The sequence below is a fragment of the Corapipo altera genome, unplaced genomic scaffold (genome assembly GCF_003945725.1).
Source record: "Corapipo altera isolate COAL_440 unplaced genomic scaffold, ASM394572v1 45, whole genome shotgun sequence".
Taxonomy (NCBI): domain Eukaryota; kingdom Metazoa; phylum Chordata; class Aves; order Passeriformes; family Pipridae; genus Corapipo; species Corapipo altera.
Genome location: NW_020884877.1, coordinates 27,735,767 through 27,750,604, shown reverse-complemented (window position 1 = coordinate 27,750,604; position 14,838 = coordinate 27,735,767). Strand labels below are relative to the sequence as shown.

Sequence of the window (14,838 nt, the reverse complement as noted above, 5' to 3'; positions counted from 1 at the left end):
GGTAATCCCAGTGCCCAATTCTCAGTCTACAGATGTACAGGTAACACTCAAGGAAATTGGAGCTGTTGTTCTGCTGTACCCAAAGGTGTAATCTCACTGTTCAGTTTGTTTGATTTTCTGTAAAATGATGTGAGAAGAAAATCTCTAATCTCTCAGGTGAGTTGATGGAGGAGAGCAGTGATGGGTTGCAACAGAAAACACTGCTCCAGGGGCCTGATCTGAGTTTCAGCTGCTCTGGCCTTAAAGTGGAGACAGTTCCCAGTAGAAATGTGTCCACCTGACTGAGCACTGTTTCTGGGTCTTACTAGAATAGTGTTCTTATTCTTGAGGGTGCAAAATGAAATTACAAGAAACAACAAAAAGAAAACAATTTAAGTAGTGAAGAAAAGGACTCTTTTTGAGCAACTTTGATTCTCTTTTGTATTTTCTCTGTGAGTGCAAGGTCATTGCACATTTGTTAGTGATTTGTACCAGAATAAGTAAGTATTGAAAAATTGTGTAAAGAAAAAAAAAATCAAGAGAGAGGACTACAGTGAATAAAGCACAATAAAATCACTTTGATCTTCTTCCTTAGCCACATGATTTTTTCAAGCTATTTCAGTGTTCAATTAAAAGAGGACATGAGTGACATCTGGAAGGTTACAGAGTTTGCAATAAATATAGCTCAGAGAGCAAAAAGAAATAGTAGGCGCAGCCTGTTAAGAAAATGTGAAATCCTCATGCTGTGGGCTTTCTGGATGGATAGAAACACATCACACTGCATAACGCCCCCCCCCCCAAAAAAAAAAAAGAGATTACAAAGAATACTAAGAATTGTTGTGATGATCTGGGAACAAAGGATTGAAAACAGAGGTAAGAGGTCAGCCAGTAATGAAGCAAGATCAGACATCTTTTTTGAATTGTAGGAGAAAAGTGAAAGGTTTTGTAGAGAGCTGGGAGAAAAACCTTTCTAAACATTCTTGCAAACAAATGAGAACTAGATGTATCTCTTGGAGAGAACAGAAGGAAAGGTAGTTATGAAGAAAGCAGGAGGTTCTAGGAATTTGGTTGAGCTTAGTGTCGAAATCCTGTTGGGCCTAGTATCCAAAACAATGTGTTTGGATTTTGTGCTTTACACCCCATTTTGTCCTTTTTTTTTTTTTTTTTTTTTTCTTAAGCATTTCTACCTTTTTATTTCCTTAGAAATACAAGATATGAGAGGTGGCTTAGTGGTGTGTTTCTGGGATCTCTGGTTTTCAGACCCAGTTGCCTGTAGCCTTCATCACTCTTTTGGAAATTCCTTGAGTTTCTAAAGTAATTTACTAACAGGGTGTGGAATCAGCACTTTCCATGAATGTTACCCATGGAATTTAAAAGTAATTAGAATTAGGATTAAGCAAAGACCTTCCGATGCTGGTAAAAGATTTGTGTGGAAGGAATAGGTGCTGTTAGAAGTAATAGCAGTCTACTGCCATTTCTTGCTGTTAGTTTGTCTGAGTAATTTTGGTTATGAAAAAATGTTTCCATAGTTTTCAGCTTTACGTGTAACAAGGGTTCTGACTTCATTTTCCTAGAGGACAACCATATAAATTTCAGCTAACACCCTCTCAGACAGCCTCAGGGAATAAGACTGAAGGATCGAGAATTCTTTTGTGCTTTGATGCATTAGTTGGGAAAGTTACACTCCTGTTAAGTGTGATGCATTTTATGTTAATAAACAAAGATCATTAACTGAAGACTGAAGTGTTGCCAATCCTGAATCTTTCATGAGCAATAAATTCTCATTAAAAACCCCTTAGGGAAATGCATGTCCTTTCAAAAGAATTTCCACAGCACATCATCTCCATATGACAAATCTCCAGAGAAAAAATATATATGAGCAACCAGTGATTGGGGGATTTGTTAGCTCAACTTCCAAGTCCTTTGCTAAAAGAAAACCTTGTTTGCTTGCTTATTCCTTTGTTTTTCATTTTTCAAGGTCGTCTGAAGTCCAGGCTCAGTGAAAATAATAATTCATTTTTGCTAGAAATGGCTCACGGAGTGTGGGATTCACAGCTAGTTCTGTTTGGTTTACAAAGCAGAGAATTCATCATATAGCAGGAGATACCTTCCGGGTTCCAAATATTTACTTCGGAAAATGTAGTGGGTTTGTGTGGCTGGATTTTGGTAGCGGAGGTGGGGGGGGCTACAAGAATAGCTTCTGTTAGAAGCTGCTGGAAGCTTCCTCTGTCTGTGGAGCCAATGCCAGCCAGCTCCAGGACAGGCTTTCTGCTGCTGGCCAAGGCCAAGCCAATCAGGAACGATAGTAACGCCTCTGTGATAACATATCTAAGAACAGAAGGTTGTGGTGCAGAAGGAATTCCAGCCAGGGAAGAGCAAAGTGAGAACATGGGAACACCAAGGTAGACACCAAGGTCAGTGCAGAAGGAGGGGCAGGACGTGCTCCAGGTGCCAGAGCTGAGGCCCCTGCAGCCCCTGATGCAGACCAGGGTGGAGCAGCTGTGCCCCTGCAGCCCATGGGGGACCATCGGGGTGCAGAAACCCACCTGCAGCCCATGGAGGAGCCTGTGCTGGAGCAGGTGGATGCCCGAAGGAGGCTGTGACCCCGTGGGAGGCCCAAGATGGAGCAGGGCCCTACTGGAGACCTGCAGCCCGTGGAGAGGGAAACCCACACTGGAGCAGGTTTTTCCCGAGTAGGACTTGTGGCCCCTGTGAGGGACACATGTTGGTACACCTCATTGGGAAAGGACTGCACCCCATGGAGGAGTTACCCACGGGACAGCAGGTTGGGCAGAACTGCTGCCCGAGGGATGGACTCACACTAGACAGGTCCATCAAGGACTGTCTCCTGTGGGAGGGACCCCACGGGAGCAGGGGAAGGACTCCTGTCTCTGAGCAGTGGCAGAAACAATAACTGACCACAACCCCCATTCCCCATCCCTCTGCATCGCTGGGGGGGAGGAGGGAAAACATGGAAGGCAGGAGGGGTGGAAGGAAGGTGTTTTAAAGATTATTTTATTTCTCACTTTTTTGCTCTTGTTAGTGATAAACTTAAGTAATATCCCCACTCTGAGTCTGTTTTGCCTGAGAAAGTAATCAGTAACTCACCTCTCCCAGCTGTTATCTCAACTCATGAATCCTGAATCCTTAGCTGTTTTTTTTTCTTTCCTCTGTCCATTTGCAGAGGGAGAGTGAGAAAGTGGCTTTAGTTGGTACCTGTCATCTGGCCAGGGTCAACCCACTACAGGGGAAAAAAAGCCCCAAAACTAATACAAGAAACAATGCAATAAAAATGGTATAAATCTGTATCTGTATGTAAGGTTTGATACTGCAAACCGTCCAGAAACCCCAACTAGAAACACAAGAACTGAGACTCCATCTAGTCTAGAGAGCAGCTTGACCCAGAGGAAAAATGAACAGGATACAGCAAGTGAGAATTTATACACTCAGAAGCTGGAAGACACTGCTAAGAGCAATTGCACTGAGGAGAAACAGCTACACTTGTCCCAGTGATGATGCATGACCTAGAGCTGTTGGCTGGTTTGAAATCCAGAGTATAGGAGATCTGCTGAATGACAGATGGAGGGCAGGCATAGTGTGCCAAGTATCCTTACACATAGTGGTTCCCGTCTAGTCCTTTCTCTTCTTTCTTGAATGTGCATTTAAAAATATAATCTTTTGATACCTGTGTAGGCAAGAACATCTCTGCTGTAGCTTTCAGTGTCACAGGGTCACAGAAATAAAAATCTGATTTGTTTGGAAGCAGCATCTGCTTTAGCAACGTATTTCTTGTGTTGGTGACCGATATGTTGCCAAGCCCTTGTCAGCTCTACTGAACAGCCCTATGTCACCGGCTTTGGTGCTTCCAGCAAGAAGAGCAGGTGTATTTGGGGATTAGGACCAAAAAAAGCATCCTGTGAAATGAAGAGTGGCAATTGTGTGTGTTGGAAATAAGACGAATTACAAGGTGGTGACTTAAACTGTTGTCTGTTCACCATGGGCCAAACTTTCGTGTAGCAATGACCTCGTGCCTCTTTGTTTACCCACTTGACAGCTGCACTGTCAAGCTACACTGGGAGGTGTCTTATCATCCCATTTAAAGAAGTGGAGCTCCTGGGTCATATACTACTATGGGAGGATCAGCTGAATTAGTCTGAATGTTACTTTCCACACTGACCTGTACTGGAAAAGGTAAGAATGATGTGGTTGTTCTGAGGATACTGTCAGAAAGAAGATAAACAGTACAGTTAGTGTTTTAATTAGAGAAGTGCGAACTTTAGGCCTTGTATTGTGAAAGGATTCTCAGAAAGAAATTTGGTACCATTTTAGAGCACTTTAGGGCTTCGATTAAACATGCTTTCATTAGTGTAAGATACTCTTTAAAAGTAGCACCTGAAAAAAAGAGCAGGCAGTAATTCTTATAGTAAAGGGTGGGGATCTATGTGCAACAGCTGCCTATATTATAATTTAAAGTTTCTTTTGCTGAACTAATATTCCAAGCTGCCTTCTATTAGTCCTTCTTTTTCTTTTTTTTTGTCTTTGAACACCGAGGTTTTCCATGATGATAAGTCTTTGAGAACTTGGCAGCTTGCCTAATATTACAAATTCCCACTGTATGCTTCTTGGATTGCAACTTATTGCCAGAAATAATACAGCATTAAATACAAATATTACTGTTAATGTAACATTAAAATTGATAAATCAGTCACTTACGTCAAGAAGTTCCAAACTACTGCATTGTGAATTTGTCGAAGTGTTTTTGCTTGGTATTTTATGGTGTGGATTTCAGAACAGAGACAGTAAGGTTTATGGTTAATGTACCACTTATAATAATAACAAATTTTGTGGGATGGATCCAGTGCTCATTTATTTGCAGTAGTGAGTTTTAGTAGTTTATTTGGGATATATTGAATCAAAAGGTTTAAGCAGAGAGCAAATCTGTACAGGATTTGGCCCTGCTAAAACCTTAATTTTGCTTTCCTATAAATACAAGATTTACATAATGCATGGACTATTGAATTTATAATGTGAAAACTTGTACTTTAGATGTATTTTGGAGTTCAATACTCTAGTGTTGTTTACTTGGCTTTTCTTAGCATTTAGATTTTGGTGTTTCATAGTCGAGGTTGCAGTTGACAGCCAGGTGTAACTTCCTTGCCTGCTGCAAGATTTGTGTTTGGGCTATTTTTTAAAATAAATCTCCAAGTATCTCCCACTACTGTCTGCAGACTTTAAAGGTGACTAGGAAAAGGGGGGGAGGTTTCCTCATTTCCTCCATTTTTGTCTTTCATAAAAAATTCAGCTTTTTTTCCCCAACCTATTTTCTTCTTCCACCTGGAATCTCAGCTCAGAAGAAAGACTTTAGAGGAATATATCTGAAAAAAATTGCGGCTGAGTGCATTATCTCATGAATAATGGTCATAAGTGAGATGATCCAGGAGATTTGTGAAATGATTGCTTGGTATAATTCATAATTATCTCAATGATTTGGCATTGTATCATGCAGACATTAATCTTTTCTCCTGCAACCAAATGTGTGCGTCATGGGGAAAGAATCACTTTTTTTTTCCCCTGTTTTTTTCTTAGTCAAGAAACTGCATTGATTGTGGTGGTTGATACTATCTCCATGTCTTGCTTGATGGCTCTGTTTATTGTCATTCTAATTATTTAGCAATTACTAATGAAAGTTATTTAAAGGTCTCTATTTATAAAGCTTTTGCTCTTCGCTTGCTGGCTTCTTTACATCACCAGGGTTAAAAACCCTCTTGAAGCTCAAGAGAAAAAAACCCCAACATTTTAAAGTTTAGGTCTAGACCACTCTATGTCTGTTGGCTGAAATATGTACAAAATTTGAGAGGTGGGCAGCATTGTGAAATCAGCACTAATAATGGAAGAAGGCACTCCAACACTAACAGATAGATATATTTGAAATGTTGTCTGAAATACCAGTGAATCATTAAAGCAAGAGCCTTGCACTCATAATTTCAGTGCTGAAAACAATAAATGTCAATGAAGTAATAAAGATTGCCATCCTCAGAGAGAGGATACTCCTGTTGAAATTCATTGCCATCCATCCCCATGCACGTGCTCAGGAGAGGAGAATTACCCTGTTCAGGTGCCCAGCTGACCTCAACTGCCGAGCCCATGCTGGGAGAGTAATTTGTCACAAAAACAGCTCGATGATAATCTGCCATGGACTCCTCATAACCTTTCCTTTCTAATTTCTTTGCCACGGCTCTGCCTCTCTTTTTAGCCAAAGACAATGTTTTTGCTTTTATAATGAAGGCTCTGCCCTCGCATTGTTCCTCTCTTTACCTCCTCCTTTCTGAACTGTTATCTTGTGATTTTTTTCCATGGTATTTCTTTTGTATTTGGTGTCTTGTTTGGATGCTTCTGGAAAGTAACTAGTTGGTCAACTTTGAACTTCTTCGTCAGATTAATACACATTAAAAAATGCACTGGAAAATAGTGAGGAGCCCATGGGGTTAGCTGATACCTATTCTAGATTATAGTTAGAATTTTAATTTTGTTTTGCTCTTAGTGTCACTTAAAGAAAATACAGTTTAAGTAAGTTACTACCTGTTTTGCTTCTGTGGATTTGGCAGAATCATGTCCTGTAGAAGAGAACTTTAATGTAAATTATATTTTCTGTATGCTTATCTTTTATTACAAATAAATTAGCAGTAAATAGGAGCCTGTGCCTTGCTGGTGGCTCATCCAATTTATTCTACTTCTGCCTGACAGCATTGGTACTTCTGTTATTATAACTCCAGTCTTTGCAATTACTGTAAAAACAATTAAATAAAGCTTGTCCTTTGCTCAGACTTAAATTTACAATGAAGTTTTGCGTTTTGGTTTTTTTTTGCAAGATGACTCTTTTATTACCAGACCTAGTTAAACCACTACAACTCTAAAAGCCCAGTTTCTCAGTGTACACGAGGCTGACATTTATGAAGCACCAAATGCCTTCGCCGTACGTGGCCGTCGGTCAGGAGGGCGATTGCGGCATCGCTGCCCACTGCGATCGCAATAGGAGCTGAAAGAGGCGCATTAGTTCACTGCAGCCATTCCACCCTCGGCTCTTCCCTTGTCAGATCTCATAGACTCGATGAGGTCAAGCCTGGTCAGCATTCGGATGGGAAACCCTCACTGGAAAACTAAGAGTTGAAGGAAGCCAGGCTTGTGTCTCTCTGCACAAACCAGCGCCCTGCCCCTAGGTCAGTTGTTAGCACCACGCTATGTTTAATCCATGTTTAATGGGGTTTAGTTTTGCTTTTTTCTGGTTCATTTGAAAAACAATGCTGTGGCTACAAGTAATGATATGGGGGGGGGAAATTTAAGGAGAAATAATTTTGGTTGGTGATAAACAAGGGGTGGTTACAAGGCACAGTGGTTTGAGAGGCCTTGCAAATTCAGATTCTGAGTCTTTGCCATTCTTCTGTTTGCTTTTTCCCTGTAAGAACAAAGTATTTATTCACCTTCTGAATCTCACAGCAATAGCATAGAATGGAAACTTGGTTGGAATTTCTCTTCTCCAAAATAGCACAGAAGGACTTGCTGGCATGTAACTTGCTCACTCTGCTTGACCACAGTCACCAATAATAAAACAAATGTTCAATGTATTTTCAAAGCTTCACTTTGTCAGTGGGTCACGTGGTGATTTTATGGCTTTACAAATAGAGGGAGGTATACAATGACAAGAAAATCTGGGGTTCACTTTATGGTGCAGAACTAACCACTTCTAAATGAAATTGCTTCAGAGTGAAAGTTTCCAAGACAGGATGAAACATGTAGAAAACATGTAGAAAAAAAAAAAAGGTGACTAGAGAAACAGATGAGTAACTTGGGACCTGTCATACCTGTTAAATTTTGTCCACATTCATTTTTTCTGCAGAGGAGTTTACTTAGGAAAGAGTTACTTAGGAAAGAGAAAATAAGAGAAGTTTGAAATCTGCAACTGTCAGTGCTGAAAATACAAGACCTGTCAATGCACACTGGCAGGTTGCGGGACTGTCCTGTGTGATCAGGACAGGAAAGGGCAATGTCAGGGTGGGATAGATCCCTTCTCTTCTCAGTGGGTCATGGAGCTTAAGGTTTGCTGAAGCACTAATTTCAGTTTTAGATGATGTTTCTAAGACATTTTCCATTCTTTTGTGTCTTGTCTGTGTTATTCGTTAATGATAAAATTACTTTTCTTTATTAAAATGCTAAAATCATTATTTACCACTGAAAATATACCCTGATTCTGAATGGCTGAGGTCTTGGAAAATGGATAAAATTCAGCATATTTTAACTTTTATCCAGGGGCTATTTTAGTAATACCTTGCTGTGTTAGATGGAGGAGCAAAGCCTTGTATCTAACACCTTCTGAACCTGAAGTTTCAAAATAAAAATGAAAATCAAAATTTAGGAAGCTGATGTTCACTGCTAGAGCTTTTGGGTTTGTTGTATTGATGTAAAGTGGCAATACAAAGAATAACAACTAAGAAAAATGGAGTCTTTCAGGTATCCCGTGTAGTTTTTATTGTGGTGTTTGATCTGACGGTATCTGTTACTATATCAGGAACATTATCAGCATTTGTTCAGAATTAGGGGATAGGTATGGGCTTGTGATGGGAAAGGAGAGAGAGGAGAAAATTTACTTTAAGGAGAGCTGTGAATTTGCAGAATTATTTAGCACATTTATGTTTTTCTTGGACTAAATGGGCTTTCCTCAAACTGTTGTTTTTTAGAATAAGCTCCTGCAATCTCTACTAGCAATACTGAGGCTTGAAATGTATCTTTCTTCCATCCACACAGTGACTACTTGTGTGCTTGGTTCCATCTGGAAAGGGTATAATTGAATCCTTGTTTGACTCCTTTAATTATTTCTTTGCAAAGTCCTTGGCTGGGAATTTTGCCACTTAAAATACAAATATTCAAACTTAAGAGCATAAACTGTGCTTTCAAAGAGCATTTTTGTATACCTTTTATCATTTGGAGGTTTTTCAAAAGCGAATATGAGAACTTCTCAATGAACATGTTTTAATTTTTTTAAATCCTTGGAGAAGATTTTGTTTCCTTCCAGGTTGGCTGCACTTGCTAATTAACTTTGTTAATTAATCAAGCTATAGGGATGGAACATGCTTGATTAAAAATAAACAAAACTATATAGCAACAAAACAATGCTACTGTTTTTTCCTATTTAAAAGCAATGATTAAAAGAACAGGATTAACTTTGAAGCTGCATGTCAAATGTTCTTTGCATTTGAAATATCTGAAAGGCTAAAGCAGCTAAAAGCTTATTATTATACTAAAATGATTATTGAATTGTAACACCATGTTAAAAATTGGGGCTGAGAGTAGTCACTGAAGTTGTTGCCTTAATAAGAACTGACTGAGATGGTGGATAGTGACGAAAGGGTTTATTTGATCTGCTTAGACATGGAGCATGACAAGTTCTCTCTTGTCATGTATCTTGTATGAAAACTTCCAACACTGCAAATTGGTGTTAAATGGTGTTGGCTTGTAACAGGATTCTGACCACACTTCTTGCCCATTACACACATGTATGTTTATATAGAGGTAGTGGGAAATGGCTCAGTGTGGGCGATGGGCCAAGGGCATCACAAATGAAGCTCCCTGGAGTAGTCTCAGGATGACTGTGATCCACAGGCACGCTGAGCCTCTGCTGTGCACCCTGCCCAGATGAAGGTAACCATCTGTGTGGGTCTGGCTCTGAGTGCACAGCTCCTTCACCTGGGCACTGCACGTGGGAGGGATGAAGCAGGAGCTTGGAGTTTGCTTGATTCAAAGTTGACTTATTTGTAGATGCTGTTGAACAGATGGCTCCTCTGTATCCACTATGGCAGATTTTTTTTCTCCTACATGGTAGTCAGGTTTCTTTTCATTTTCTGCTGTTGAAACATGGTTTTGTTCCTAATATCAGCAATGTTATAAACATTGTATGAGAATGCCAGTCTTTGCTCTCCTTCACTGGGAAAATTGCTAAGGAAGCCCTTTCTGAACTTCAGCCAGGATCCTCACACAGAGAGGGAAGCCTGGCATTGTTAGGAGGAGCCCTCTGTGTGCATGGAGGTTGAGTGGAATTTACTCTAATAAAATTCCAGAAATGTGAAACTGATTCCATGTTGGAGGTAACGTGGAGAGAGAGAAGTGGGAGTATTCCTGATATAGAAGGCATAACTAAGTAAATCTCTCCAGATCACTGGCAGGAAGTGTATGGAGGAGTGGTGTGAGGAGGGGTTTTGCTTGTTTATTCTCTCCTCACCCCCCCGCATATTTTCTCATAACATATCTTTAGGCATTTGGTTTGCAATTAAAAGGTCAAAACCTCCTCAAAGGGAATATTTGCTTTTTCCACTAGAACATATTAGGGCACTGAAGCAGTGCAAAAATGCGAGGGGCTATTTCCAGCAGATGAACTAAATCCTTAAAATAGGATTAACCAATTTTGTAATTTGCCTGTGATAGTATCTGAGCAAGGAGGAGGGAGGGTTGTATGTGTCTTTTAGAAGCTGTTTTTAGGATACCTGTGTTAAGCTATCAATGCTGTGTTAATGCCACTTCTCACTGTTCCGTAATTTTTCACATGTGCAAAGGAAGATCTTGATATCGTGCTGGAGAACACAAATGCAACTTCTGCAGGGCTGTGGCTGTATCATCTTCAACTTTTGCCAGTATTAAGTGGTTTCAACATTATACCTGTTTGCAAATCACAATATTAGCAGTGCCTGGGGTTAACATGATAACCAGACTTTACCAGCTGTGTGGGGATTGTTGTGAGGGTTTAGCAAGCATGAGGGGGCAGGTGACCATTAGGGAGACTTAACTTAAATACCACATCTACTGAAATGGAGAGGGGGAACTGGTTCAGTGACCCAGGCATACGTTGAGCTGTGGCTGAGTGACAGGAGCGCTGTCATCCCACAGTAATTAGGCGGGTATGCAGAGATCTTCCTTGGCAGAAATGCTTCTTGAGAAACGGTTTAAAAGATACTTTTTTATTTTTTTGAAATTTGGGAATAAGATACTGTAGAGCAGTTAGTTTTTCATGCTGAATAAGAGTGACCCAGTCAATGACAGGAGTAGGTACAGAGTCCTCCTTCTGCCATAGCTTGGCACCTTTGAGGGTTTTTGTGGGACAGAGTTTCCAGCCCCTGCTCTTCTTTCCTGCAAGAACTGGAAGACATGGCAGTGTGATTTCCAGACTTGGTACTTCCCTACAGTGCACAGCAGGAAGGTTTTCTTTCCTGACTCAAACTGTGTCAGGAAAGGCCAATGGCATGGCCAGTAGGCTCATGGCTGGAGCCCTTCGTCAGCAATGGCAGGCCAGTCCTGCCAGCCCTGGAACAGACGCTTTCTGACACAGGGTCATGTCACCAGGCCTGAGCCACTGGCACTCTTGTATTGGGACTACACTGAGCAGTCACTGAGGTAAAAAATTTTCTATATCCCAGGTAAGTGCCAGGATGCTGCATTGGGATAGTTCAGGTCTTTCTTTCTGGTAAGTCCCAGTAGAATGAGAAAATTTCAAATTTTATAATAGATGCTTTTTATATTATGGTAGGTTGATTAAGTCCCATTTTTTCTCTAAAGTATCTTCTGCTTTGCTGAGCTTCCAGATCAAATTCTTATCTTCCCATACCCCTCCTGCAGTTGTCAGTTCCTGCAGTACCTTCCACTGACTAGGTTTAGCAGTTCGCATACTTGGTATGTTCTATGTTTCCACAGTCCATACACTGTGAAAACATCTTTCCTTTTCTATGTATGCTAAACCCTACTTTTCATTCCTTTCTTACGACTTTTCAGTGTACTTGAAAGTGTGTTGTGATTGCCAAATCCTTAATTAAGCAAATTAATTGTTAGTTCAGTCGAGCTAAACATTTGGGTAAGGATCTTGTATGAAAAAAGGCTAATTAAAAAAAATCTAATAATTTAGTAGTTGCAAAATGCAGCACAATATGTTTAGATATTGAATAGGTTGTTTTAATTTCAGTTTTATTTGTGTATTTATTGACGATCCAACAGCCTTCTGGCTTATGTAATATGGTGCAGAAAAGCTGATGTGCAAGGCTATAGGGAACTAAATAACACAATCTGATTTGCACAGTCTATTTCCATATCGCTGGCATGATGAGCTACTTTGTTGTTTGAATGGAGCAAATGATGTTTGGATTCAGTTGATTTATTGACAGCTCTGTCAAACTGCCACAAAATGGAACAATAATACAGCCACTAAATATTGCAGGGAAACGTGAGGAGGAGAGCAGGGCCTGCTGGGAGGGTTACCCCAGTGATGTGCAGGAATGCCATCTTGATGGGGAAGCGCTGTGTTCTCTCCGATGGGGAAAAATGAACTGCTATTCACACACTTTTCTTTCCATAGGGAGAAGCTGTCTGTGGTTCGGCTGCAGCGAGAAGTTGCACAGAGTAAGAGTGAAGGAGCCATGGTAAGCTGCAGCCACTCACTGCTTTGCAATTCTTGTCTGCCTCCGGCCGTCGGTACATTTGGTCTTGCTGAAGGTGGTCACCGGAGCACTAAGGCTGAAGGTGGTCACCGGAGCACTAAGGCTGTTCTGGACATAACAAAGGGTTGCTATGATGTATTCATAAATGTGAGGAAACTCAAGGCTCTACCTTGACTTCCTTGGAAAAACCATGGTAGAGAAAAGCTGTTTCCTTTTCCTGCTGATGGTCCTTACTGGAGTTGGAAGCAAGACAAGTACAGAAATGCAATTTCAGATCAAAATGTGGTAGATTTACTTGCCTATTAAATCTTGGCCAACTACAGAAAAAATGGAAGAACACAAGCATGAAAGCTTAAAAAAATCCTCAATCTGATAATTTTGTAAATCATGTAATGCTTCTTGTATCTTCATTTTTCATGTAGCAATTCATGAGATTAGCCTTGTGAGCAAAAGATGAAATGGCAGATTTTTGGTTAACCGCAAACCTCAATTTATAGAGTGCCTTATCTCTTCAAAACAATTTTCATTAAGAGCCAACATGTGCTGAGTGTGCTTAATTACTTAATATCTAAGGAACCGTTCCCATCTGTTAAGGAGTTTGTATGTCCCTGTCTTAAGATAAAATGTCTTAAGCTTCCATGGGATAAAGGAGACTCGTTCAAAAACCTTAAAATCCAAACAAGCTTCTTGAACATGACTGTGGAACTGCTACTGATCTGAGTGAGTTGCATAGTTGGTTGTGAAAAAATTTTTGTCCCACGTTTGTTTAACTTAGTGGGGAGCAGCCGTAGAAGGTCTCTGGAGAGTGGATGCTCCATGAGTTGTGTGATACAGGGTCCTTAAAATCTCACCTGCCTCCAGTGAGTGTATTTTATAAATCCTTAGTGATTAATACAATGAAGTGAGATTTGGAGGGACCTAAGTAAGTCTCCTTACTTAAGTAAGGAAAAACCAGCTCTGAATCTATTGCTCCTACCGTGGCCCCACCTGGCTCTGAAGATCTGGGAGTGCCTCGTGGGGGCTCTACTGGAACAGGGGCTCTGAATGGGCTCTGAGTGCCTTGTAGAGAAGGGAAGGAGATGAGCAGGGTTTGCTCAGGCAGGTATGGCTGATCTGCCCTGAGCCCCTGCTGCATGCCCAGCTTGGCTGTGGGAGTCTCTGCCCTCTCCCATTCAATATGTCTGCCTTGGGTCTGCGACAAGGCTTTGTTGGCCACAAGAAGATTTTAAGATGGGGTTTAAGAGTTAGGAAGCCTGGCCAGTGGGTAGTGTGTGTACATGGGCACAGAAGTCCTGGAGGAACTGAGAAACAAACTTTTATCAGGTTAAATTGCAATCCAGGAGTCCGTGACTGAGATAAAACTCCTGCTGCCTCCAGGAGTAATTTTGCCTGAGGAAGAATGGCAAAGATCAGGCATTGGATTTGCAATTGCATTTCAGTTTACAGTGTAAATAAATGTCAAAATCTGGGAAGAGCTGTTTACTCTATTTAAAATATTTTCTTTTAATTTTTTTAAACTAACATTCCCTTGGAGGCATAGCAATAGTATAATATATTGAGTGTAAAATATACTTAGCGAGATAATCCAAAACTTTATGAAATGAGCAGTACTGATTAACCTTCTAGAGCTAGTAAGGCTTTTGGTATATATACCAACCTCATGGTCTCATCTGCAGAGTGTCAGATACTTCTTGTACCTTTCAGTATGGGCTTGTGGGATTCATCATATCTCCCTGCCAACTAGGGTGTAATTTTGCATAATTTGTTGGGAGGCCAAGTGTTGTAACCCATTAGGAGGTGACAGGTAGCTCTATGGGTGTGCAGTCTTCCCTCAAGGTAAATACTGGGTAGTTTTTCCCCTCTTCCCTGAGGGATAATATCCACAATTATCCTGCAACTAGAGCCGAGGGCAAGTGCGCCTGTAGAGACAATTTCTTTGAAGCAGTTGATGTATGGAAAGTTCTTTGTGTCTCAGAGCTCGGAGCTGGTGATTTTAATATGAAACACAGCAGTCATTAATTAACATTAATGAACTTGCTGGGCTGTGAGCAGTACGAGAGCAGTAAGGGTCCAGGGGCTGGAGTATTTGAACACAATGGGAGGCCGGGAATGAAGTAAGTTGTGTAGCTGTGTTGCCAGGGTGTGCGGCAAGGAGCCGGCAGCACACACTGGGTTTGGAGCAAACACCTTACAAACATTCATGGCGAAATTTCAGCGAGGGATTCTGAGCGAGCAAGCTTTTGGCGAGGCTTCCTCTGGAGAAGTGCTGGCTGCCAGCAGCCTGCCCGCAGGGCACTGGAGCCCGTGTGCTGCTCTTTTTGGTGTGATGGACGTTCCCTGGGGACAGCATGGAGTCCCCTGGGGCTGGCAGCGAGGAGGCCAGGCAGTG

General features: G+C 41.1%; 1 protein-coding gene across 1 annotated transcript in view; it reads left to right on the top strand.

Annotated features, from left to right (window-relative positions):
• The window catches only part of NCKAP5 (NCK associated protein 5), a 373,153-nt gene that overhangs the window by 155,161 nt on the left and 203,154 nt on the right, over positions 1 to 14,838 (top strand). The window contains exon 4 of the mRNA XM_027637160.1: positions 12,372 to 12,431. Within this exon, the coding sequence (XP_027492961.1) occupies positions 12,372 to 12,431 (60 nt within the window). The remainder of the gene's footprint in view (positions 1 to 12,371; positions 12,432 to 14,838) is intronic.